The following is a 25,085-nucleotide window of genomic DNA, read 5'->3' as shown; positions in this document are numbered from 1 at the left end:
GTAACAGTGACCTTCCAATGAGGCCCGTCTGTCTCTCAAATGTGACTCAGTAACAATAAACGTTGTCCTTTAATGCATTTTATAATGTTTTTACATTTAATGAGCATATTTAACTCCATAGTTGATCTGATTCCGCTCTGATTTTTAGCTTATCCTCAAAACACGATATTCAGTGATGATACTTCTGTTTCACGAACAGAAAAATACAAGATGAAAAAAATCCCTTCCTTTTTACTTCAAATAAAACGTAAATTCTCTGAAATAAATTCACCCCTGAACGTCCCCCACCTTAACCGCCGGGGTGGTGTTTTCGGCGATCTCTGTTCCAAATTGATATTACCTTGGTGGTGTCAGATCGGTAACGACGTTATAATGTAGCACCCCGTGCTGAATATGCGGGTACTGGTTGGTTGCCTCTTTTTATCAGATTACACCAGAGCCCGCTGCGACTAAAATAAAAGCGGAAGTCTGGGATGGTAATGCAATACGGTATAGACCGGTGCCTAGAAAAACTGAACGCGATGCGAGATTTAATTATTGGTTGTACGCGTTGGTTTTTATCTTAGGAAGAGCAATGCTGAGAAGATAAGTTTAAAATTTTGAATTTGAATCGGAACGTTATTGAGTTACTGGAATAGATCCTCGGTAAAAAATTTAAAAATAAAGCATCGATGCGTCCATTAGGATAGGATTATATTAGCCAAGATTTATCTATTCTCGTTCTTCAAAAGAAGATATTATTCAACTATAAAATATCTATGCACTGTTTGTATTCTGTAGGAGAAATGTGTTTTTTTCAATATCGTTTATAAAGATTAATAATTGCAATTTATAAATGCTGGAAAAATGCGTGAAAATTCAGAGACTAGATGAAATGTTTACTTTTATCAGAGCTAATGTTTGGTGGATCTGACAATGAATGCTTCTTGCATCATCATTCGTTAGAAAACCTAGCTAACTGGTAAATAGATTAATTGAAATGTAAGATTTTAGTATTTTCCATGTGTGGGATTTTCTTTCGTTGAAATACTTTTTGAAAAAGTAATAAATGAATACAGCTTATGTCTCGGCTTTTGCTGTCAAAGTGTTTTTGTGTTTTGATCCCAAAGTTAATTTAATGAACTTAAGAATACAAGATAAAAATTATTAAAAAGGTAAATATTTGAAGAAGGTTCAGAGGGCGTGTGATTTTTTAAATGAAAATTTGAGTAAATGTATACATGATCTGCAATGTTTTAGAAGATGTAAATAATTTTTGTGGTGAAACAATGAGGGTGATTCTCGTATCGGTCGAACTTCCTACCTTGCCGTTTTAGACCAGTCACGTGGACGAAATCGCATCCGATTTTCATCAATCTATGACTTCCCAATGCTTTATTATTTAATTCTTGAATTTAATATCCTGCTGTCGACGGTCCCGCAATCAAGGTTCTATTATGGCAATTAGCTTCTAAAATAGTAGTTGTGATTACTTTCTTAAGTGAAGGTGTGATTAGAGTTATGTCATTTTATGTATATAGTTGATGTGTGTGTGGGGGGGGGGGCAGCTACAGTCCGGTCGGATAAGCACAAAACTTATGATGAGAGGGTTGCAAGTTCTGTTTTTCGATTCATCCAAGGACTGTCATGTACACTAAAGTCAACTGGTGCACGCTAAATCCGTTGTGTGGGGTCTCAAAGTCATGTAAACATGTGAGGCTTTTTTTGTCTCTAAAGCTATTCTTTCGGATGCTTAGTTCCCCTCTTTCCATCATGTTGTCTATAAACTTGACAACAATTTATATATATATATATATATATATATATATATATATATATATATATATATATATATATAAACTATGAATTATATGCTTTCTACCTCTTTTACATTTCTGAGCTATGGAATCAATGATTGAAAATTAATATATATTTTTTAAGTAGTACTTTTTTTTTTAAATTGTGCATGCATAGAAGGTCGCATAGAATTTAATGAACGGATTATATTAGGCAATAATGTCTTTAGAGATCTTTGACGAAGGATGATCGTGGGTTTTCCAAATCTAAGTACATACATTTGTCCTCTATTATCAAAAATGTGGTGCACTAGCTGTTTTAGTTATCCTGTTTAATGATCAAGAATCGCTATTTACGAAACATTAATAAGATCCATCACTGGCTTCTTACTAAACATGTGTTTTGGAAGTACATAACTATAGGCTAGAATATTGTCCTTTAAAACTGAAATCTAATAATAAAAAAAAGTAAAGCGGAAAGTGAACCCAAACGTCGCTCTAGCTGACCGTATCCTTTTCATCTTTTTTTTTTTTTTTTTTTTTTCTTCCAAAATTGTGTTATGCGTCAATGAAGCGGCGAAGATCTTTCAAAATGGCGAGGGACCCAAGAAGTGCTCTGAATTTAAAGTTTTCTCTCCCTTTCTCAGAGCTTTAGATTTTATTTTCTTAACTTTTAGAATTCCCTTTTCCCCCCGTAGTTGTGGGTGGAAAGGACAGTTATTGGATATCGATAGTTATGTTGATTTTTTAGGGAGAAATCCCAGTATAGTAGATCGAAGGAGCGAAGAAAAAACATAAAAAATTCTTTTTGAAGAAAATAAAAAGACCTTTTGAACTGTTTTAGAGACGCAACTTACTGCTATGTTCTTAAACGCATTAGAAACTTATTTTCGAAAGATCTTTATAAATATTTGAGCTCGGGGTAGAAGTTTGAAATTAATTTTATGTTCTTATGATCTTTTTGTTAATCGATATCTTCTTTTGATAGTATAAAAATCAAAGCCACAAATAAAATAATTTATCTTAAAGTTTCAAGTACAGCATTTGCAATATTGAAAAAAAATTCAATTATTCTTGATTAAGAACCTTTTTGAAAAGATTATGAAGAAAACAGAGTTATAAAATTAAGTGCATCTAAGAAATCTATGATTGCTAAATTTAATTGTGATGTTCATATTAAATATATTTTAAATATTAAATTTCATTGAAAGTAGTTATCTTTCAGAATACATTAATAACGATGTGTAATTATAAGTTTGGAATGATGAAATTCAGGATGATCGATCTGACAATTGCTTTCTTTCTTTCTAATTCTAATAAAAATATGATAATCTAAGTATGACACATCCACTTTTTCATTTTTCTTATGATTTGGTTTCAGTTTTTTTTTTTTTTTTCCCCGTACACCAAAATGGCTTTATAATTTGATTTTTGTTTATTTTACTTTTGCATTCCAGTTGAATATTTAAATTGTAGTAAATACAGATACGCTAGGTTCAGTAGCCCCGCCTCTGGGAGCAGGGGGGAATACAGACTACCATTGGGGGGGGGGGGGAGGTCATGCTGCATATGGAGTTTTGGAGGTGAAAAACTTCTGAAACTGCTTGCGTGTCCATAAAAAGCACCAAATAGAAACGGGAAAAGGTATCTAGTAGGCCATAAATGTTTCTTATTAATTTCATAAGTAATAAAAGTAGTATTCCAAGTATTTCATTAAAAAAAAAATTTTTTTTTGATTGTTTTTTTCCTTTAGCGATGGTGCTCCTTTGATTTCAGATATGTGCTCTTTATGTATATATGTAACATTTTATTTTACAACGTTTAAGTGAATAAAACTATACCTATGTTTATTTGAGGAAAAAGTGACATTTTGTTTTATCATCATGAAATTACTATTAGTTCGATTACAAATTATTACTTTTGCGTCAATGGTAGGTTAAATGAAGTCTGATATGAAAGAACAAGTTTTCAGTAAAAGGTACACACGTGGATTTGTGAGATTAAGGTAACTCTTAATTTACCAAGAAAAATTAGAGGGTTCTGAAAAAAAAAAATCTTATGGTTTTGGCATCGGCTGTTTTACTTTTAAAATAACCTTTGCATTTTTAAATCTATTTCTATTTTCTCTGCATTGCATTGCCTTTTGTTAACAAAAGTGCTATAGGGCCATTCCAAGAGAACGTTAACCCTTTGTCCCGCATGTGACGGTTCATATATTTCATTAAAAAGTAATAATTTTAAAGGGTAATGATGAAATGTTTGCTTACGGTATCACACACAAGTTTGTAATTTGTTAAGCAGAAAAAAATTGTTCATCAATATTTTAAAGTATTACTTTTAATGAAATGCATGAAGCGTCACGTGCGGGACAAAGTGACCGTTTTCCGAGAAATCTTATATCTTTAAACGAGCAATTCTTGTGGGTATATATATATATTTCTTATCTCGGAAACAGCTCTAACGATTAGGATGAAATTTTGGATTTAATTGTAGTTTTGTATTCTAAGTTCATCTACATCAGTGTTTTTTCTGTAAAAACGCGATTTTTTACAAAAAACAGTTTTTTAATATAAAGTCAAATTGAGTTAAGCCTTGAGATAAACTGTAAGTTGACGCATCAGGCAGACGATTTGCAACCATAATAATGAAAATTTGTCTCTTCTCGCTTTAAAATTTTATACTTGCTTAGGGTTGCCAGGCTTGGCTGATATTGGCCACTTTGGCTAATTTCAAACACACTTGGCTGAAAACAAATTCAAAAGCATTATGTAAGCCGATGTAAGGCTTTTTTTCTTTTTTGAGTGAAACTATTGCTTGACCATCCTATTTTATTTTATTTATTTATTTTCTTTTTACACTTCAAATAGTTTAACATGTTTTTTAAATCACGCATCTAAATTTTATTTCGTAGAAGTGTATTGTTTATGTTTTAAGACAGTTGTTATCATTTGTTGGGATGGCTTGTGGATCATCAGTTTTGATGGATATCATGCTGTATGTAGCATTTTCTGGCGTAAAAACTGAAAGTACTTATTCAAAAAGAAAATCTCGATTGGGATAAAATCGTGAAACGCATCATAGTATGAAAGGAAGTAATCGGTTAAAAACAGATTTCACCATAGCAAAACTAAGGTTAAAAATATTTTAATTACTGACAAGAAAATTGTATAGTGGAAACAAACGTAGCAGATAGTTTAAAGCAAAATGTTGATTTAATTACATTCAGAATCTTCTTTGTTTGGTACTTTAGTGTTATAAGAAGGTCGAGTACATAATATTTCGTTAACGTGAAGCTTTTCAAGTATATTTGGAAAAGTATTGAACCTTAAAAAAACACTATTTGATAAAAAATAATTCTTTTAAAGCCGAGCGAGGCTCGGTCTTCCAGGTACTGACCCTATAATAAACTATAACACCCTAAAATAAACAATAATTCAGATAGATGGTATTTTATCTATCTATATATTTCTTTCTACTAGAATTTTTGGAATAAAAAACATGAACTGAATTCGTTGCTGTTTTTATAAATAATTTAGATGAAATATAGAACACAATTGAATGTACAGAGTACTCCAAAAGTGGGTGTACCCCACTTTTACTTTCAACATTATATTAGGATTAACTAACCCTTAAAAGTCATAAACAATGGTGGAAAACCATCCATGTTGTATATAGATGATGTTCTACCGATGCTTCACACAACTGAATTCGGCGCCATGTTTTCACTGATGTTTTGAGGCAAGACGTCTCCGAATATTCAAAAATCCGCAAAACATTGGCGAGAGCATGGCGCAGGGTTCCCTTGTATTATGACATGAATGGTGTTCTACCGATGTTTAAGACCCTTAAGACTTCAAGGTAATTGCGTATAGCAAACATTCAATCTTAAATAAAGTAATGTTGAAGTAAAATTAGGTTTGCCTGCACTTTCGGACTGCTCTATAGAGTTATGTATAATCAACTTTTTAAAACTGTAAATTGGTGCAAAATGTGAAATATTTCTTTCATTCGACAGGTGGCTCTATCCGGTCAAGGTCATCCTCTTCCTTAGCGATGGATATCTTCGAACAGCACCAAGGAACGCATATTTTGCAGGTGCGTGTATGTTCCGTAGATTATGTTTATTTTATTTCCCCCAAAACTGTGAAATTTTTAATAAAAATGCAAATGATACCTTCAAAATAGAACAAAAGTTGTCTAGTATTTTTTCAATGCCATTCTCCAATCTCCGTTCGGTTAAAATTCGTATGCTTTTTGTTCAATTTACAGAAAAAATCAATAAAATAATTTTTTAAGAACTAAAACATTACCTTTGTGTGAAATTTAAAAAAGGGGGTTAAAGTATAAAATATCTTTTATCAGATTTTTTTTTCACCTATACTGCCGTGTGCAGGTAAAGGGCAGTAACTGCACATTTTCCATTTTTTTGAATTTTTGACATCTATTGTGCCTTATCTTTATTGTACAAGCTCGCTTATTTGGTTTCCGCTGAAAAAAAAGGCGCGAAAAAAACGTCTAATTTCAACATTTCCCTATTGCTAGTATTGAATCCAAAACGCTTTTCTTCAAATATCTCGAAAACTCGTTTTTGCAGTTACTGCCGTTTACCTGCACACGGCAGTATACGCTCGCATGTTTTTGTAGTGAAAAGGGGTTTTTTTGCGACTTCGAAGCAAGTGCATTTGGTTCTTACATGCCATTCTGCGCTTTAAACTTAGATCTTTATTTTATTTATCTTACATACTAAGCCTGTGTCATTTTTTGCTTGTTAGGAGACATCAAAAAAGTTTGAAATATCCAAAAATGTCTATCACTTTTAAGAAAAATAATCCTTTTGTTTTTGTCTATGATTTAGCATTTTAGTGGTTAATAAAAATATAATTATGTTGCCAAATGCGGAAATGTTATGTCATTATGTAAAGTAAATCATTTCTCCCTAAAGCAAAGGAATCAATTAAGTTGCAGAAGCAAAATTCACTGCATCACTATGGGATTGTAAAGTAGATAGAATTTAAGTTTCTTTTAATTCCAATTCCAAAGATTTGTACTATCTACGAGTGGGGGATGGGACAAAAAAAAGAATAACATGCACTTTCTCTCTTTTGAGACACATTGCAATTTACATAAGATGACATAGTTTTGAATATTGGCTGATATATGCTACTTTTAATAAAGGACTTCACTTTCAATTGGACACTTTGACTGCACAATATGCTTATTGCAATCAAACTGGTCACTCTAAATTAAAAAAGAAAAGAAAAAAAAAGTTTTTAAAAGGTTTCTTTTATTCCAAAAAAATTTAAACTTCTTTGGAAATTCTGGAAAATGGAAATTGTTGTGGTTGCTTGTTGTGGTCATTGATCTGAAAACATATCAATAGCTGCAAGCAATCTTATTTTCCATCGGAAGAAAATTCGAGTAATTTTAAAGAGGTTTCCATTAAAAAAAAAGAAAGTCTCGCTTCAAATGAAAGCTCAGGCTAGGAAATGGAGAGCAGCAGCGAAAATAATCTAAACTTTTTATGTCAATTACTCGTCTTTCCAGCAAATTAGCATAACGAAATTTGGGTACCCCCGACTTGAAAGTTATCTGTACCAAAAATATGACCAGCTCCACTGCTACTCCATTTTTTCCCCTGCCGTTTCCTTTCAACTACGGCTCCGAAACTGTTAAAGACCAATTTAAAAGTCACTAACTGAGTTTGCATAGCGAAAAGCCAAAAGGAATTTGAAATTAGCCCTATTTGCGGTACGACTAAAAGTATTTCCTAATGCCATTAGAGGGGGAGGACTGCTGGAAGGAAAATTTTAAGAATATTTTCTATTGCGCAGGGGTATGGTGCTTCTAAATTACAACAAAGGACTGAGGTACAAAATCCGACGCCGCGATGCGATTGATTGAATTAAAGATTTGTTAGACTCAGTTGGCTACGATGCAAATGGCAACAGAAGTCTTTTTACCGAACTGAAGTGAAATAGAATGAGTATCTCGAGAGGGGAGCAGTAGAACAAAGAACGAAATAGAATCATCCACGTAGGGGAATGCATGCTAACTCTGTTTAATTCGAAATGTGGGTTTGTTATTAACACGCCAAGAATCGCTACATAAGGAGAAGAAATGAAATGTTGTTAGTGAGAATTGTAAGAAAAATTCTATCATTGTATCTTTTGGAACGTCTCTGTAATATTCCATTTCATATGCCTGGGCCTTTCGAACTTGCCGATCGATGTGTTCTTATTTTAATTTTAAAGACAGCGAAACACGTGACTTTGTAGTTTGAGGAGTCTTTCATTATGTAAAATTTTGAAATAATTTGTTCATTGGCAATGATTCGTAATTGGTTCGACTTTTATTGTGATTTTAGTTTAGGAATTTTGTATTTAAGTAGTTTACTACTTACGCTGTGTGAAAGGAATTCTGACGCAACTCGAAATTAATGGAAAATTGTCCTAACATAGAACATCTAGTGAGTTTTCAAAATGTTTCGCCCAACTAGAACATTTTTTTTCTCCAGCTCATAATCACAAGATAAACCGTACAAAAAAGGCTATTGTTTTATGTATGCAAAAGAAATTAATACTGACAAAATATAAGCCATGAAAAAAAAAATCCCAACCCTAAGCCTAACTTAATGAAAAAGGTATAAAAAATGACCGAACAAAAAAAATAAAAAAATATTCTCGGGTTGTTCAATAAGTATCACAATACAATGTTTCTATATGAGGCAGTAAGAAGCAAAGGGATGTAAGTGGACAATCTTAAAGTTCCGAGTAAAATGTTTGCAAAGTTCAACTCCTAATAGGCTTTCATTGATTTTTTTCTAAATTAAGCTGTAGAGCAGCCTTTTCCAAGACTATTAGTTCTACCTCTTGCCCCAAAACAGAAAGGAGGTTCACCAACCATTTGTATTGATTAACTCTAAATTTTTAATTTTGGTACTACATCTTTTCTCACTGCCTCATATGTAGTGTGTATGTTGAAAACAGTTTTAAGCCACAATTTCTTTCTGTTTCAGTCCTTGGATGGGTTTGCCTTCGCGCTAAGTGCAGATGGAAGGTTCCTCTACATCTCAGAAACGGTTTCCATTTACCTAGGGCTTTCACAAGTAAGTTGATTCAATACCATCACATAGGAATAAATCGAAAATATGATACACTGAGCTTACTTATCTGACGGACCTAAGTGGTCCTTCGTCGTTTGTTCTAAGATAACTGTTCTTAAAGAAGCTTCACTTTTAGTCAATATACATAGGGTAATAGCACAAGTGACAGACAGTCGTAAGTTTGGATTTAAATAATAAGATTTTTGGCGGGTAAAACTGATGTTGCTGTGTCTCATGAATACGGTGCAACCATTTAGTGCTATCAGAGTGAATTTTATGAGCCAGTTGGCAGTGGTGGAAGGTTATGAACATCCACCACGAGATCTGCCGGTGTTTCATGTTCATTTGAATTTAATAAGGCTTCAGTTCTAAAAATAAAGAACGTTTGCACATTTTGAAGAGAAAAGGGGAATTATGTCCATTACTGATCCTTTCCTCATCCAATCTGTTACTGGGTACCATCAGAATTGTCAGTGTCTGTTCCTGGGGGTCGGACCTTTTTTTTGAATTTGAGAAAATAAAAATAGAATTAACTCATTCAGAGGATCCAGAAGCAGCCAAACGTTAGATGAGATGTAATTGCATGAGAGAAAAATAGTTTTAAAAGTCTAAAGACATTAAAAGACTCAGAAAATTGAATTAACCTGAGAGCTATGTCTGTTACTGGTGCCGTTATTCTACCATGTTTCCGTCACTGAAGTCTTTTTTTTTTTTAGTTAGGGAAATACTTTAGTAGAGGGGAGAAGGAAGAAATGTGGAACATACATTTAAGTCGAAATGAGATGTGAAATGCGTTCGTGTTTGTCCAGTAGATGTAGCAATTAGAATCGGGCGAGAGTCTAAAGCTGCTACATCTTCTCGACAAGCTGGAAATACAGTATGACTTCGATTTAACGATTTCCTCAATTTAATGATACATTCTACTAGTCCGGGTTTCCCTGCATTGAATGTATATGCTCCTCGATTTAATGATATCCTTGATTCAACAATAACTTTTTCCAGTCAATCGTTAAATCGGAGTTATACATATATTTTTCAAATATTTATTTGGGCATAGATGCAGTTGTCCTATTTCTCCCAACACTTCCCTATTTATAAATTAAGAACATCGCAAAAGATGAAAAGCTTTCCATACTGAATTTAAATTTAATTTACTCACAGTCCAATTAGTATGTCTGAAACGTGTTTAGCAAAAAAATGAATATCTTTAATTAAATCTCTTAAAATATGTAACTTGAAAAATTGTAACTCTGTGTTCAACAGTTTAAGTAACTACTTGCAGGAGAAAATGTCACCGTAATTAAGTAACCACAAACAAGAATTGAAGTGTAATTTTTCTTCACCAAGTATGATCTGTATACGAACTGCGATGTGTTGAGGGAAAGTCACTTTTTAGTTTTCTGGTTTCATGGGAAAATTGTGTCCTTCCGTGGAACCACACTCTATTAATTCTATGGAAGATGTCACACCAGTAGAGCAGAAGTGACGTCATAAATTGATGACCAGTGGGGAACAACTAGGTGATCTCTAATCAAATTCGGAAACAGCCCTTTCAAACAATTTTATTAAAATAACAAATAAACATACTTCCTCAAAATAATAATAATAATAATAACAGCACGCAATGTTTTATTTTGTATAAATTGGAAACATTTTTTGAAATAATATGTATTTTATATCAAAATTTATTTTAAACGAAAGTCTTAGTTTATTAAAAGTTCAGTTTTACTTGTGTCACATAGCAGCATTCTCTGGCTTAAGACCTACTTTATGCAACTATATCTTTTTGCTATTAAGCATTCATAATCTTACAGCAACGATTTCTAAGAACGAAGAAAAACAGATGCGGGTTTTTTTTTTTTTTTTTCTTTTCTTTTCTTTGAGCAATCACGATTGCATATTGTCTTGCCGTACTTGATATTGACGTTCGTTTGATTTTATTTTTTTATGCTAATAACACAAACTTATCTGATGCACTAACGTCCGCGAGCGGGTTCTCTTCTTGGATAGTGGTGTCTGTCTCTCCTCTAGAGAGGTGGCGTCCATGTTCCCCGGAATCAAATTTACTTATACCCGACCTTCTCAACTTTACACAATACTCTGTACACAAAAACAGCATCCAGCACACAATATCCAGCATCCAGTCTCTGGTATTTGAATTCTGAAGTTTTGAATTCAAATTTTGTTTTTAAATTTTGTTTGGGTTATTTTCTTCAGTCAAAAGAACTACTTTTAGTCACTGAAAGGAACGAGAAAAAACTTTCATTTTCCCAACGCATGATTTTTAATTTTTTTTAAATTTTTTTTACGTCAGATTTTGAAAATAAGGCGTGGCCTTTATGACGTCACAAATGATGTACTTTGGCGCATCTGTCTACCGCGTTTCCATGTTTTGATAATCTAGAAACGAATTAAATACTGAGTTCTACGCTTGCTATCAACCATATCGTTGCCATTACAGTCGACTCCCGCTACAAAGCGATCCGACTTACGCGAAATGGCTATAACGCGATTTTTTCCCCGGTTAAGAATTTTATTCCTAAAACGAATTCTTCGCCCTAAGGAGCGCTGTTTCATTTAAAGTTTGTGATGATAGAAGGAAAAGAGAAAGTTTCAGACAATTAAAGAAAAGCTAAAGATTACGTGCTTGAACAACTTTAAAATGCGTCGAAGGTAGCACGGCAATTAGGTGCGAGTGAATTTTCCATATCTACAATTAAAAAGCAAGAAAAGGAAATCCGTAAACGTTCAGCGAATAGTTTCTAAGCAAAATGCAAAAATTATGAAAATGGAAGCTGCTCTTGTATTGTGAATTTAAGAAACCAGGAAGAGGGGTGTTGCCATAGATGGAAGCGTTAAAAGAACTAGTGAAGCTACTGTATTGTGTATTTAAAATTATATAAGAATAACGGTTTGATCACGCAACATAAATCATCACCATCTGCGCTTTTTTAAGTTACAAACATCATAACTGGATCTACTGTACAGTATATGGTCTTTGGTACAACTATAGTGCATTTGCTTTCCTTACTACATAATGTACGTACCGTAGTCGTTTATTTTACGTCTTTCTTTCCCATTGATCATTGATTTTGTGCATCGTAGCAGTTTTTTATGTAATAAATGGTGTTTTTAAAAATACAAATAAATACAACTTTTTATGTAAGAAACAGTAATGTATAGTTAAAAAATTGTTTTTAACAGTTTGAGGTGGTGTTTATAAGTGTTATTATTACACGGGCATGTTTATAAAAGTTTTTACATATATCTTTTTCCACAACGCGAATTTTGACTTACGCGAGGGGTCTTGGAACGCATCCCTCGGGTAAGTCGGGACTCGACTGTATATAAGTAAAGAAGAGAATTAAAAAATTGTGATCTGGGTGAATGCATCAGTGAATGGCATTTCATCACTTGTAATGTCATGTGCAAAAGCGTAGAAAATGAAAATAAATCTGCGCACCGATTAAAAAACTTTTAAAAAATATTAAACTTTGTCATTTTTAAAAAAAAAATATTCAGAACCTATGTTTTTAAACATGCTTTTTCAGAAAAAAATACTTTTAAAATTTCGGAAACGACCCAATTGCGATTGCGATAGGAGCCATTTGTAGAAACCAGAAGAGTAGAGCCTTGTCGCAATTTGTGATTGCGAAAAATACTATTTGAATTCACGACGGCAAAATTCAAATGAATACCAGCTTTTTTTATTTTTTTTATTTTTATGGTGTAAATGTTTCGTCATATCATACTTTAATGAACTTTATCTGAATCCGGTATGTGGCTCGCCGAGCAAAAAGTTAAAAAGGCATAAACGTCAAGGTGGGACGGCGTACTATCTTATGCATGCAACCGAGGGACACTAAAACTGTATTCGCTATCTTCAGAACAGGTACGTTCCCTCCGCTCAATAAAAATACAATTACTCCCGACTTCTCCAACATTGCGAAGAGCGTTCAGTTTCATTTGAGTCTCGGATACATTCGATAGATGGAGTCGTAAATTATTTCCAGGGACAACAGATTCCCATGGCCCAGCCTACCTTATCTTTCATACTACTTCTGCGATGAAAACCTTCCCGTGATGTTGAATTTATAAGAGGCGCCATTTTCTGGGGTGGTTCTTGAGTAAATCACGAACTGTCATTCTTTTGGACAAAATAAAAAGTAAAAGTTCATCTTTTCAAAACCGGTCAGGGTAGACATTTTGTAAGCTGAAAAGTGGTTTAGTGAAATGAACAACGAAGTCGATCTTAGAGTTCCGGTCGTTGAAAAGTTTTTTTAAATCAAGTATAGCAGCATTTACATCGGCTACTAGTAGGAGAAGCTGCTGTACTCACGGACAAAATTTCCTTTTCAATTTTTGCTGGCCTCTGTGGATGAATAATCGATCGATACATTTTTCTGGCAAAATCTACAACTTATCATCTAATGTGGCTATTTTTGTCAGGTGAAAATTTCAAAGAATTCAACTGCAAAAACAATTTTTTTAAAATTACCTTTTTTGTCCTTGGGTACAAAACCCCGTTCATCCCACGGACAGGGGTCTTTGTAACCATGGACATATAAAAATAAATAAATAAATAGGTCTGAGGAACTCAATACATTTTCATAAGCCAATTTATATTGAAACACTGCATCCATTACAAATAACACTAAACAAAAAATCCAACAGAAACCAAACTTTGAAAATTAACCGAATACCTAAGGTTTTTTTCTTTTTTCTTTTTTTTTTAAATTATCGTAAATTTTTAACATCAGTGTACTCTTTAAAAATATATTATTCTTAAGAGACTTAATTTGTTTTTAAACAAAAAATTAACTATATAGACTAGTATGGCTCTCCACCTATATAATGACCTCAATAATTTATATGAAAATTGAAACCTTTAACGAAGTTAACCCGTTACAAAAAACTCAGTTTAGATTAACCCAATAAAAACCCAGAAAAGAAGACTTCAAATGAAAACAGTTAGGATTGACGATCTGTAGATCCTACAACAGGTGGGGCTGGGGGTAACTTCAACAGTATATCTTCAAGCTCTACTTCAAATTTATCAACAGTGTTGAAAGTAAATTTCGGACATTGACGATAAGGCACCATTTTGACGTACTTCACATTGTAGGAAGACTCAGGTGTGACCCAGACACAAAAAATTGCCGTCCGTGGGTACATATGGTTATGTGTCCTTGGGTACAAAGGTACGCCATTTTGGTTTTGCAAGTCAGTCACATCGACAGTAAGAGTTTCATGACATAAAAACCAGAAACAACAACTTGAAAACATAGGGCAACCTGATACCTACAACGATAATGAATAATACAATCCAAGACGTACAAAAAAAAGTCCTTTTTTTTTAACTTAGATCCTACTAAAACCGAAAAATTGTGTTAGAATCTTACTTGTTCGTTTGATGGCGTTGAAACCTCCTAAGTTACTGGAGAGAGCTGGGACACACGTGTTGAACTCCCATCCGATCTCTCTCGACTATACCCGAAATTTCCCGACCAACGTCCGTAGGTACAACCATCCGTGGGTACAGCAGCTTTCCCTACTATCTCTTGCCCTAAAACAGAGGAGAGCTTCACCTACCATTTGTGTGTACTGGTTACCTCCAAATTTTTCATCCCTTTTGCTTCTGGCTGCCTCATTATACTTTATGAATAAAAATTAGGTTAACAATTTATCATTTCATTAAAATGCTGTCAATCACAAAAAAAAAAAGAAAATTAATTTGAATTTTGAATTTAAATTATGTTTTTCGCAATCACGAACTGAGACAGGACCCTACTCATTGGAATTATTGTTTCCTAGAAACAGCTCCCCCCCCCCCCAAGCCTGCCTCTCCTCCTGGGCGGTTACGTGTGCATAGTTGTGTGTAAGTGTGTAGGCTTGTGCGTGTGCGTAGACCTGTGTGTATGCACGTAGGCTTGTGTGTGTGTATGTGTGTGAGCGTGCGTGTGTGTAGACCTGTGTATATGCACGTAGGCTTGTGTGTGTGTGCGTGTGTGTGTGTAAGACATGGACGCCTCCGACCAGGAGAAGCGGATAGTTCAGGACCGGAGCAGCCGCGCCGCGCCTCCTGCAGAGGACGGTGGGCGGTGGTGCTGCAGAGGCTTCTGATCCAAGCTGAAAAAGGCACGGACCTCAAAAACGGTCAAATGAGAACAATAAGCAATCGTGATTGCTCAAAAAAATAGAATAATAATAATAATAGCTAGCCTTCCTAGAATGACCACTCTTCCTTGAAATTTCACAAATAGCGAAACTGCATTCCATATCCATTTGCATAAAAAAGTTTATAGGAGATTCAAAATACATCCTCTTTTTAGTTACAATACCAACTACTCTTCGCGGTTCGAGATAGTGGTAACTGAGATTTACAGCGACCAAAAAAGCCATAAATGTTATGCCTTCTTTTGGAATTCAACTCGTATCACGTTCCTTAATTGTCATATCTCGAATCCGAGCACTTAATCTGCGTCATAAAAATTGTGGACTTGTAGGGCTTTCAGGAATTCTGCTAAGCTGATAAAACTATCACGATTTTCCTGAGCTGAACAATGTTTATTGAGTGGGAAAGTAGCTTGATGTTTACAGTGACGTGAATTTCAATCACCTGATCCTGTCAAAATATTTTCAATATTCTGATTGTTATTTATATCATTAACTGGCTTTAGTTAACAAAAGGTGAGTTTAATTTAAATTTAAATGATGCATTGTGGTGGGGGGAGCAAACAATCTTTTTTTTTTTTTTTTTTTTGCCCATGGTCCCACGTTTTGAACAAAAAATACAAGTACATCACATCAGTTTTACAAAAGACAGGTTTAAATATAACTATTCTGCAATACCACAACTAATGTGGTATAGTTGAACACACTTTTTGCTGTACCACAACTAATGTCAGTATAGCTACTCTATAACCGTGGTACCGAATCTACGGTCCGCAAAGCTGATCCATGTGGCCGTTGTTCTGCTCAATGTTTCGAATAGAAAACTATCCTGGAAACTTCCATAACAATCGATCATCTTCATTCGATTTTAAGAATGACTGCTGCCGGAGCAAAATGGTCAGAAATTGCTTTCTAAAAAACAGATGGAAACTTCATATTGATGAAATAAGTACTTAGTAATGATAATAACAATAATTCTTAGTTTTGATATTTTATCATGTTCCGTGTTATGTAGAAAAAAAAAATCAAATATATTTACACTGAATATGTGCACCGCCCCGCGTGATTTATCTTAATACGAGGTGCGACTCTCGGATTAAAAAAAAAAGTTGGGTATCACAGCTCTTTTCCCTGAGTCATCAAAAGTTCCACGTAAAGAAACTTTTTAAGGTAAATAATGTATCCTGCCGCAACTCTAAATACATGTACTCATCGATTTATACAACATCAAATTATTAAATTAAAACAACGATCTCAGTCAAAGTAGAGCATATCAGGCAAAAGTAGTATTCACCACAGAAACAAGTTTATGCTTAATTACCTAATCTTATTATTTTCAAATGATTTACATTGATTTACATTTGATGCTTACTGATAGATAAATATGACGAAGTGTTGCTATCTTTATTTTAAAAGAAAAATACGTAATTTTAAAATTTTGCTTACATTTTGATGCCAGTGCACACGAGGGTTAGTCAGAAAGTTAGTTGCATTGCTCAAGAAAAAAAAAAAAAAAATGGAATTTTACAATAACTTGATTGCTACCTTAAAGTTTCATTCAAAATCTACCTTTTAACGGAACCACCTCCGTCACTTAAGCATTTGTCGAGGGGTAGTACAAGTTTTTCGATGCCTTCTGCAAAGAAATCCCGTCCTATGACCGATAACCATTGTTGGGACACAATTTTCACTTCGTCATCCGAATGGTACCGTCGCTCCGAAAGTTCTTGTTTCATGGGACCAAAAACATCCAAGTCAGGAGGTAAACGGTTAGGGCAAATGGGGACTGTGATCCCACACTTCCCACCTAAACTTGGTCCTCCCTCGCGCTCAACGTCGTCAATGCTCAAAATCAATTCTGTTCGTCCATTCTCAAATACTATGTTGCACCATTTTCCAATAGCTTGACATGACATTTGCATTTTCACCTTACACTTCATGCTACTGCCCATAATTTTCAGTGCAGTTGCGCATTTTTGCCCACAAAATCGAATTACAGCACGCATTTCCAATTTGGACGCTACACTCAGCTGTTGAGACATGTTTGCGACTGATTATCAGAAAAACTAAACTTGCCTTGTGGAAGCCGCTGCGTCACACGATAAAGGTACATGTCTAAAGTGTTATCACAGAGTTTCATCAAAATTGTCTTAGATGGAACGTATTTACGTAGAAGTTCAACTAACTTTCTGATTGACCTACGTATAATAAAAATCTTTCTCATAAAATTACATCCTATAGAAAAGCTTCCGAAATTTGAAATCTTCAAAGACGAAAAATTAAAAAATAATAATCATCATCATAAGCTGAGTGTTTAGCTGAGTTCTTCAAGCAATATAGAGATTACTTTTAATTGCTGACATTACTGCAAAAACATGACTGATTCTACTCACATACACTGATTTCATCAACTCTTCCAATTGAGACTATTAATCTTATTAAAATATTTTCATGCAATTTGATGTTCACTGAGTTTGAAATATTTTGTCATTCACCTTTATCTACTTCCCCCCCTTCTTGCTCACACTGAGTTCTAATTATTTTTCTTAGTTCTGGAACTTAAATTCCGTAAGTCTAGTCCTGGTCCTATATTCCGACGAACAGAATACGTGAAAGAATACTTGAATCACAGAAGACGTGATTCAAGATACAGCAAAGATGAAAGATGCATATGTGATTGCGATAAAACTTTTGGTTGGTGACCAATAATTGTCTGAGACGTGAAACGCTATTCCATCAATCACTTAGCCTTTGCAAAATCTGTTATCCAGATTTGCTTCCCATACGTATGCATGGTCTTTTACGTACAATTTATCTATTCTTAACTGCTCATTTAAAGTGCTATTGAATCCTTTGGAGTAAAACTGAAAAAAGTTTCCTCAAGTATTGTATAGTTATCCAAAACTAAAAAAACATTTTTAAATTAATTATTTACCTGATTCCAAGCTATCCTGACACTTAAGTTGACTTTGAACCATGTGAAAAAGGGGACATAATTTTTTTTTTTATTTTTTTAATCAAAAAGTTTTTGGAAGTTAATAAGTTCCTCGAATGGTTAATAGGAAATATTTACATATTGTTCTTAAAGATCATCAAGCTGTAATTATTCTATGCAAGTCATCCATCGTGGAAAGACTGTTTCCACATTCGAAAATTCAGTACGTTATCTTTAAAATCAGGTCTAACATATTAATATTAATTGAGTTTGATTTTTCGGACTACAGAATGACATCTTCGTGGAATGACCCTTCATTCACTGACCATACTTTCATTTTTATCCTCTCTAGGTAGAGATGACGGGCAGCAGCGTCTTCGACTACATCCACCAGCAGGACCACGCGGAGCTTGCAGAACAAATGGGCATCAACCTAGCGCAGTCGCAGGCCGCTGCGGCTAGTCCAGGGTCCGTTGCCTCTGATGACGGGTCCTCCTCTTCAGCTGCAGGGGCCTCCACGCCCACCAACTCACTTGATAGGCCGCGTAAGTATTCTTCCAGGCCTACCATGTTGAATTGGTGTGAACATGACCTCACGCTTCTTTCTCTGATGAATATTGAATAACAAATCTGTACAGGTATCTTGAACTCGCTTCACTCTGTCAGATTCCCTTCGCTGCATGTGAATCAGTGCCTTCGTTGACTTGGTAACAAAAACGGTAATGTCAGATCTCTTGGAAAGTCTGTGATAGAGATTTCCGGCGGCAAACTAGTTTACCGGCAATCTATGTTCACTCATCCTGATTCACTTCACTTAGCGTGAATCAACAGTAATATTTACTTCATTTAACATGAATCAGCGCCTTCGTTCACTTGGTCGCAAAAGCTTAAATGTCGGTTCACTTAAAGTTTCTGTGATAAAGATTTCAGGCAATAAACTGTAATTCCCCGGCTTCACAGGCACTCTGACTTCACTCCTCTCCGAGGGAATCAGCATCTTCGTTGACTTAATTTAACGAAAACTGTTAATGTTCGTTCACTTAGAAGGTCTGTGAAGAGCTTATGAAGTCGTTGAACTAGTTTGTCGGTTAAAATATCTTTCACAGACCTTCCAAGTGAACGGAGATTACAGTTTTTTGTTACTAAGGCGCTGATTCAAGCGAAGTGAAGTGCATCGAGTGATATTAGAACTCCAGCTCAGTACCGATCGTTTCAAGTTGAGCTGCTTGGACATTTACTGCAAAACGAATGCATTTAAAATTAAATGTGACAGAATGCTGTGTTAGAGTGGACAAGGAGATCGTCTTGAATCATGACACGTATCATAAATGTCTACAAATATGTCTGCAACATTATCAACGATAATTGAAGCACTTTGAAGCAAAGAGGTGAATGTCTAAATTAAAATGTGGAAATGTTTGGTAAAAATGCCCGAAGAAACTTTCATTAGTTTTGGGGCAAGAAATGGTAATAGTAGCCATGCCCATTGTAAGTGTTGCAGCACTATGCAGCATACTTCGAAAAAACGTTTCAATAAAAGTCTACCAACAATTTGAACTTTGTACATGTTTTACTCAAAACTTGATGAAGTCCACTTGCATTACTTTGCTTCTAACTCCTTCAATCCTAAAAGGTTTGTGGCAATCCAAACAATTTAGTGCATGTATATTGTACTATGTATTTGCGGTTGACGTAGGAATGGCAATACCACTCTAATAGTCTTGTCCAACAAAGCCATCTTGAACTGCTTTGCATATAGGCATTCTGAAAAAGGAGGATCGTATCATTTAACTCGACAAAAGAGGTTTTATAAAACCTAAGAAGAATGTTTCTCGAATAAAATTGAGAATTTTTAAAAGTTAAGAACTTAAAAACTCACTGCTCAAAACAAAAAGAAAAAAAAAAAACGAGAGAGTTAAGTTGTGGACAACAGAAAAATGCGCATTGCATGCAACAAACGTGATCTAACCCTTACTAAGCAGTTTTCAAAACACAGACTAAATAATGTACCATGAATATCTCTTTGAATATTTACTGGTTTTACGAACAAATGTATGATTCAGAGTTTGAACTTTTGATCAAATGACAATTTAAAATATTTCTTATATAGTTCCTGTGATGACTCTAAATGGAAACACAGCCTTCAAAGGGAGGGACAGATCCTTTTGCATTCGAATGAAGTCCACGCTAACGAAAAGAGGATGCCACTTCAAAAGTTCTGGATACAGGGTAAGACTTTTGGAAATTTGTATTTACAATTAATTATTCGATGAAGAATACGAATTAATTCTATATTCGCATAAAGTCCACGCTATCGAAAAGGAGAGACCATGACGAAGGTTCTCAATACCGGGTAAGAAGTTTTTATGACTTCTGTTATCTATTTATTAATAGCATGATTTGTGAATTGGGTTTCGGACCTAACTTCCAAAACTATCAAAACAGTTGGTAGTTTTTCCTTCGCATTCGCTGAAAGTAAAGGATTTACCAATACAGAATGTTTTTTTCTTGCTCGTCAAACTTGTTGTTGAGTGTTAGTAAATCTACAAAGAACGTAATTAAGTTAGCGCTTAGTAATAAATGTAAGAGGGATTCTTCTAAAATTACATAATTGTCTAAACGGGAAAATGTGAAAGTAAAAATAAAACAGTTAAAGAACCGTGAAATAAAAAATTACTGTAAGGAAAGTAACATTCATTATTTGATAATTAATGATATCCTGTAGAATATTTAGAGTAGAGTTTACCAATTCATGTTATTTGATTGACTTACTGCCAGATTTTAGATAAAAACTGGCAAACTACTTTCAAAATGTGAGTATTTACGACGCTATAAAATATTAATAAAGTGAATTTGTAGGACACAGCGTTTAACCACGTTTAACAACATGCTTTAGAAAAACCTAACGTCCAATATTTTTACCACCGTTAGTCAGAGACGCATATTTTTACAAAAGTAGTCGCACTAAGGTAAAATTAAGATCTTAGGGTGGCTCAGAAAAACATAGTAAAAATCCACACAATCAAAATTTGTATGCAGCCGCTGGGTCATTACATCCATATTCAGAGAAATCACCTACATAACGACCTTCCGACTAAAATTTACGAAGATATCCGAGTTCACAAAATTCTAATGCATATATAGTATAGAAACCGTAAAAAACATCACATAGTAATGGGAACATGTTCCTCAATCAAACGGATAACGAACTCTTATACTAGATACGATTATGACATAAGTGAAGTAGTCAGCTTCACAAAAGTTGTAAATTTAGCCTATTTACAGTTACTGGTAAATAAATAAATACAAATGCGTGACTGGGTGTGAGATCAGTACTTTTTGAGAATGGTCAATGCGCTGTGAATCAAGAGTTGCAATCTGATTTTGTATTGCCGTCACCGAGTGTGGTCTCGCATTGTCATCCAGCAAACAGTGCGTCACATGTGAGAAGATCAGGCCACTTTTCCGGATAGCCTCCTTCCATTAAAACCTCTCTATAAATAACGGGATCAGTATAAAAGGCTCGTCCCTAACTGTGCGTAGGCACTGTGTCAGTGACGTCTGCTCTATTGCTGGTAAACGCTACCCACTAGTATCTAGTTGCTTTGCTTGTTCAACTGCTGTCTTGTTTCTTCCATTGATGTTCGATTTCTTGAGAGAAAGCTAGAGAGTAAACTTATTTTAGCTTTTATCCTCATAGTTCATCGATTCAAAGGGAATTGTGACATATGAATGTGTTAAAGCAATACTAGTTCAAGTGTATTTTACACTTGAACTAGTATTGCTTTAGTTCATGTTCGACCAGTTTAGTTTTCCCGATAATAGCATGTAGGAAATTCTGAAAGAAAAATTCTCATTAACACCATGGCAAAGATGACACACAATAGCAATTAGAAAAGATGATGGCTCTTATACTAGGAATTATATCATAAAAATAACGAAAACCCTTTGAATGAACATTTTGAACTTGAATCACTATTGTTCTGCTAAATTCATATGATTCCTTTTTTTTTTAATGGAAATGCCTAGTGCTTCTGCTTCTTCGTCAATTTGTGATAGGCAGAAGCTGAATCGGAATATTTAAAATATCGACTGTAAGCTATTTCGCAAATAGTTTATGTCCGAAGATTGCACATCTTAGGGTACATGCTTTTCGAACCATAATCATTTAACGTTTGTTCCAGGTGGTACTGGTGCTGTCTCACCTCCGGCCCCAGTACAGTTTTTCTAGAGGGAAGCAACCAGGACAGCAGAGCTCATCTAGTGTGCTGGGCATGGTGGCTATGGCCATTGCTCTGCCGCCACCCTCCATCAACGAAGTACGTCTGGAAAGCGACATGTTTGTTACCAGGCTAACTTTCGAATTCAGGGTGGCACACTGCGAGCCCAGGTAAGCAATCTTTCCTTCAAGAGACCGTCTTGCATTTCGATTTAACGATACCCGATTTAACGATTTCCTCAATTTAATGATACACTTCACTGGTCCGGATTTGACTGTATTAAATGTCTTTGCTCCTCGATTTAACGATAACTTTTTCCAGTCCCTTGACAATCACTAAATTGAGGTTATATTGTATATTATATCAAATTATATAATTGCTAAATTCATCCCCTTAATTTTAACTCCTGCAATGTGGTAAAAGCAGCGCAGTATTCGATCTGTTTTGAGCTTGATTGTTGATTTTAGTTAATGTACACATTTCAACAATCAGTACTACAACAAAAACATTGTAAAATTTTATTCTATACTTCTCTGATAGTATTTCAATTAATTGTTTCAGAAATAACATTTTCATTTCAGAAAGCGTGCTACATTCAATACAAGCGAATTCTAAAGTATTCGACCTCAAAAGTTCAGAGCTCGGCCATGTTTGAATCCAGTGATTAGGCGATTCATATTCATTAGTCTCTTGGGATATAAGAAAAAAGAATTTCTGTGCAAACTAAGTAAAAAAACAATGTTGCAGTGCACGCATTGCAAATTATATTGCATGCTATTTTCAAGGTTACAAGAAACCACTTTTTAAGTGTATAAAATCTTGAGCTTTGGGACATAGATGTCATGGTGAAACCTTTACTATGACTGCTACTTGCATCCCGAAGCTTAAATCGTTTTTACATGGAAAAAAAAAAAAGTTTCTGCAACCACGAAATTGATGCAATTTCTAAATTTACAACAATATTCTCTCTCATTAATTAATTCTATAATTTTGGTACATTACTATCATTTTTTGTTGTTTTGGAGAAGGGAGGATTATTTTCTGATATTTACTGTTCTTTCGTTTTCTTTTCAAAATCCTACCTTTTAAAACAGTAAGCTATTATTAGACAATGGTCTATGTTAATAATTTGGTATTCCCAATATTTGCTAACCTTTAAAATTAAATACGCAGCAAAAATTTGACTAATTGACCGGATATACACGCAATCCAATAAAAAATAAGAGATCTAGGAATTATCATTAAAAATTAGTTTGTATTGCTTAAAAAATTCTATTAAGATTCCACGTATATTTAATGCAAAAAATTCTTTGCTTATACAGTATAACTTCGATTTAACGAGACCCGATTTAACGATTTCCTCAATTTAATGATATATTTCACTGGTCCGGGTTTGAATTAATTGAATGTCAATGCTCCTCGATTTAACGATATCCTTGATTTAACAATAACTTAATGTAACAGTCCCTTGACAATCGCTAAATCGAGGTTATACAGTATTTGTTATTTACCATGTTATTTTTCTGCTCTAGAAATTCTTTTTCTTACGTTTATATTTTACTGACGCGAAATTCAACTTAGGTGATTTCAATGAATCATTGAATTATATCAAATGAAGCAAAATATTTATGTTTATTTCTTGTAACAATTTTAGAGTCTCAGAGCTTCTGGATTATACGGCAGAAGAATTTACGGGGAAAAATATGTATACGCTGTGCCATGGGCAAGATGTACAAAAGCTACGGAAATGCCATATAGACTGTAAGTTATTATCCCTCACTTCATTTAACATTAACCTTGAATCTAAACTATTTACTTTAAAATTGCATTAATTAGATTATACAATCGAACTCGCTCATAACAAGGGCAAAGAGACGGCGATATTTGCTCGATTTAACCGAGTGCTCGTAAAAAACGAGTTCGTGAGAAAAAGCACAAAAATTCATCATGGTTGGTTTTTTTTTTCCTTCATTTTAATCACTGTAAACCAAAGAAGTTGGTTACTTTGCTTTGAACTGTCTGAATGTCTCTTTCTTTTGTCATTGTTCTTGGGGAATACACAAATGCAAAGATATAATTTTTAAATATTTCTCTGCTCGACAAAGTAAAAAATATACTGTCATCGCTTGTTCTTAGGATGTATGATTTATTACTACCTTTGGTTGACTTTGACAATTTACCAAAAAAAAATAAGCTGAAAGTCAATAGAAATTTATGAATCACAAAAATATTGCTCGCTTTAAGCGGGGTTTGCTCGTTAAAAGCGAGTTATGCTCCCATAGACTTAGCATTGTACCAACCAAGTATTTCTTATTTCCTCGCTAAATCCGGGTTCTCGTTAAATCAGGGTTCGTTATAAGCGAGTTTCCGAGTTTGACTGTAGTATTGTAATATCATTTGATTTCATCCTCGTATTTTTGTTCGCTCGGTGAGTAGTTTAATTTGTATGTGTTGTAAACTCCAAACTGCTATATGGAAAAAGAAAAACTTTTGCTGAACGGAATTTTTTTTATCTGTCGTCAGACATAAATATGAACAAACAGTATCAACTATCGTTTGATAGTTCGCAAAATGGAACTAAACGTATAGCAGGCATAGAGAGGCTATGCCAGCGAAAGGTAGGATAGTCTGGCAATTATAACAATAATAAAATACATCACTGTTTTACGTTTCATGTAATCTCGTGCTGGTTTCATACATGCCGCGACAGCGACAAAAAATCACAACTGTTGCCTAAAAGACTAACAGTATGGCTTTTACACCAATTGCGTCAACTGCCCACCCATCTTCTATGCCAGATTATTGTGAAATCAACATATCATAGCCTTCTGAAATAGTTACGCAAACGTAATTTTTCACAGTGAAGTAAAAAATAGCCA

At 34.4% G+C, this 25,085-nt stretch overlaps 1 protein-coding gene across 1 annotated transcript in view; it reads left to right on the top strand.

Moving 5' to 3' along the window:
- LOC129228514 (protein trachealess-like) overlaps positions 1–25,085 on the top strand; it is a 151,666-nt gene that overhangs the window by 108,235 nt on the left and 18,346 nt on the right. The window contains exons 3-8 of the mRNA XM_054863193.1: positions 5,791–5,870; positions 8,791–8,880; positions 18,339–18,531; positions 20,097–20,215; positions 22,171–22,376; positions 23,861–23,967. Of these exons, the coding sequence (XP_054719168.1) occupies positions 5,791–5,870; positions 8,791–8,880; positions 18,339–18,531; positions 20,097–20,215; positions 22,171–22,376; positions 23,861–23,967 (795 nt within the window). The remainder of the gene's footprint in view (positions 1–5,790; positions 5,871–8,790; positions 8,881–18,338; positions 18,532–20,096; positions 20,216–22,170; positions 22,377–23,860; positions 23,968–25,085) is intronic.

Source organism: Uloborus diversus, chromosome 8, assembly GCF_026930045.1.
Source record: "Uloborus diversus isolate 005 chromosome 8, Udiv.v.3.1, whole genome shotgun sequence".
In the NCBI taxonomy this organism is placed as follows: Eukaryota; Metazoa; Arthropoda; class Arachnida; order Araneae; family Uloboridae; genus Uloborus; species Uloborus diversus.
Note: the sequence above shows the minus strand (reverse complement) of the source record. Positions and strands in the feature narration are given on the sequence as shown.